The 1,289-nt window shown below is 42.6% G+C and overlaps 1 protein-coding gene across 1 annotated transcript; it reads right to left on the reverse strand.

The window, feature by feature from the left end:
- Nucleotides 1-748: 748 nt before the first annotated feature.
- Nucleotides 749-934, reverse strand: SARC_16244 (hypothetical protein; the record flags this gene model as incomplete). The annotated part of the gene is made up of 1 exon (XM_014289646.1): nucleotides 749-934. A coding segment is annotated over one exon (186 nt), but the record flags the coding sequence as incomplete, so codon positions are not given.
- Nucleotides 935-1,289: the final 355 nt, after the last annotated feature.

Consider the following 1,289-nt stretch of genomic DNA (forward strand, 5'->3'; position numbering starts at 1 on the left):
TACATATATCATAGCGCGACGCATTGATATGGCCAATATTTCATAAACACATGCACGAGAGAGGGCGAAATGCACATTTACGATAACATACACAATACCACATAGTTGTCCAGCATCCACGCATTACCCGGAATCAGTATTTGGATTGAAGGCGTCCAATTTTGATTTCATACGATTGTGCAGAAGGGGGAATTGGGTCAGTGATGTGGGCAGTGCTATGATTGTAAGTATTTGGAGATGTGATATGAAAAGTGATCTGATTCTGTACAAGTGAAAATTGGATGTGAGAAGCGTTTCGGCAACCGAGAAGGGCGTTTGCAAATGCACAAACAGATTATCGGGAACTATACACCCACTCGCAATCAGTATACACAAACTATCCCAAACGCGGCCGAAAAATTTGATGTCGAACTATAATCAGCACTACTCCCAAATAGAGTTTATGTGGACGTTTGGACAAGCTATTGCATTCTCGTCTTACTACATTAAGTATCTCCAGGAGTCATGCGGTGTAGTGTGTATAGCCACGTGCCCATACATCCCAGCCTTAGCGTATCGACTACTTCACATTTCGGCATGCACCCACACACAATACAACATGAACATGAGCACGCGGTGGATTATTAATCCAAATGCGTTGACACGTTGCAACCTGAACATTCCCTATACATACGGCGTATATATCCCTGTAAACCCATTTGACACCATAAAAAATGAATGCTACCCATAGTATATAGATACATACATATCATTGCCTACACATTACACGGTCCTTCAATCCACACAGCATGCCCGATGCATGTGTGTATGCGTACCTTCGTTGCTTGCCCAGATCACTCGTTCTGTAGTTGAACTTGGCGGCGTAGTCTTTTACTGAGGCCGCCAGTGCAGCGCATTCCCATAGACACGTGGGGTCTTCTGTGGGGGTATTCACCTGTGATGTGATTCGATGGAATGTGATGTGATTGGGGCTATATTAGCACTAAGATGTGTACCTATGGCACATGTACTGACACGTGAGGAGTCGGCAGTTCTTTGTAAGTATATATAAATATATAAACATAGGTATATGGATATAAGTATATAGATATATCCATGTACATAAAAACATTGCAGTAGCCTTTCACTGAGGGTGCAAGTGCATCGCAGTCCTACAGACACGTAGGGTCTTCCGTAGGATATTCAGTGCTTGATGTAATGAGAACTAGCGACATTTGGGCACACGTACGTGCTACAGATGTATATACAGGTAAGTGCGTCTGTAATTGGTTGAACATATATATATATAT

Source organism: Sphaeroforma arctica (genome assembly GCF_001186125.1).
Source record: "Sphaeroforma arctica JP610 unplaced genomic scaffold supercont1.7661, whole genome shotgun sequence".
Taxonomy (NCBI): Eukaryota; class Ichthyosporea; order Ichthyophonida; genus Sphaeroforma; species Sphaeroforma arctica.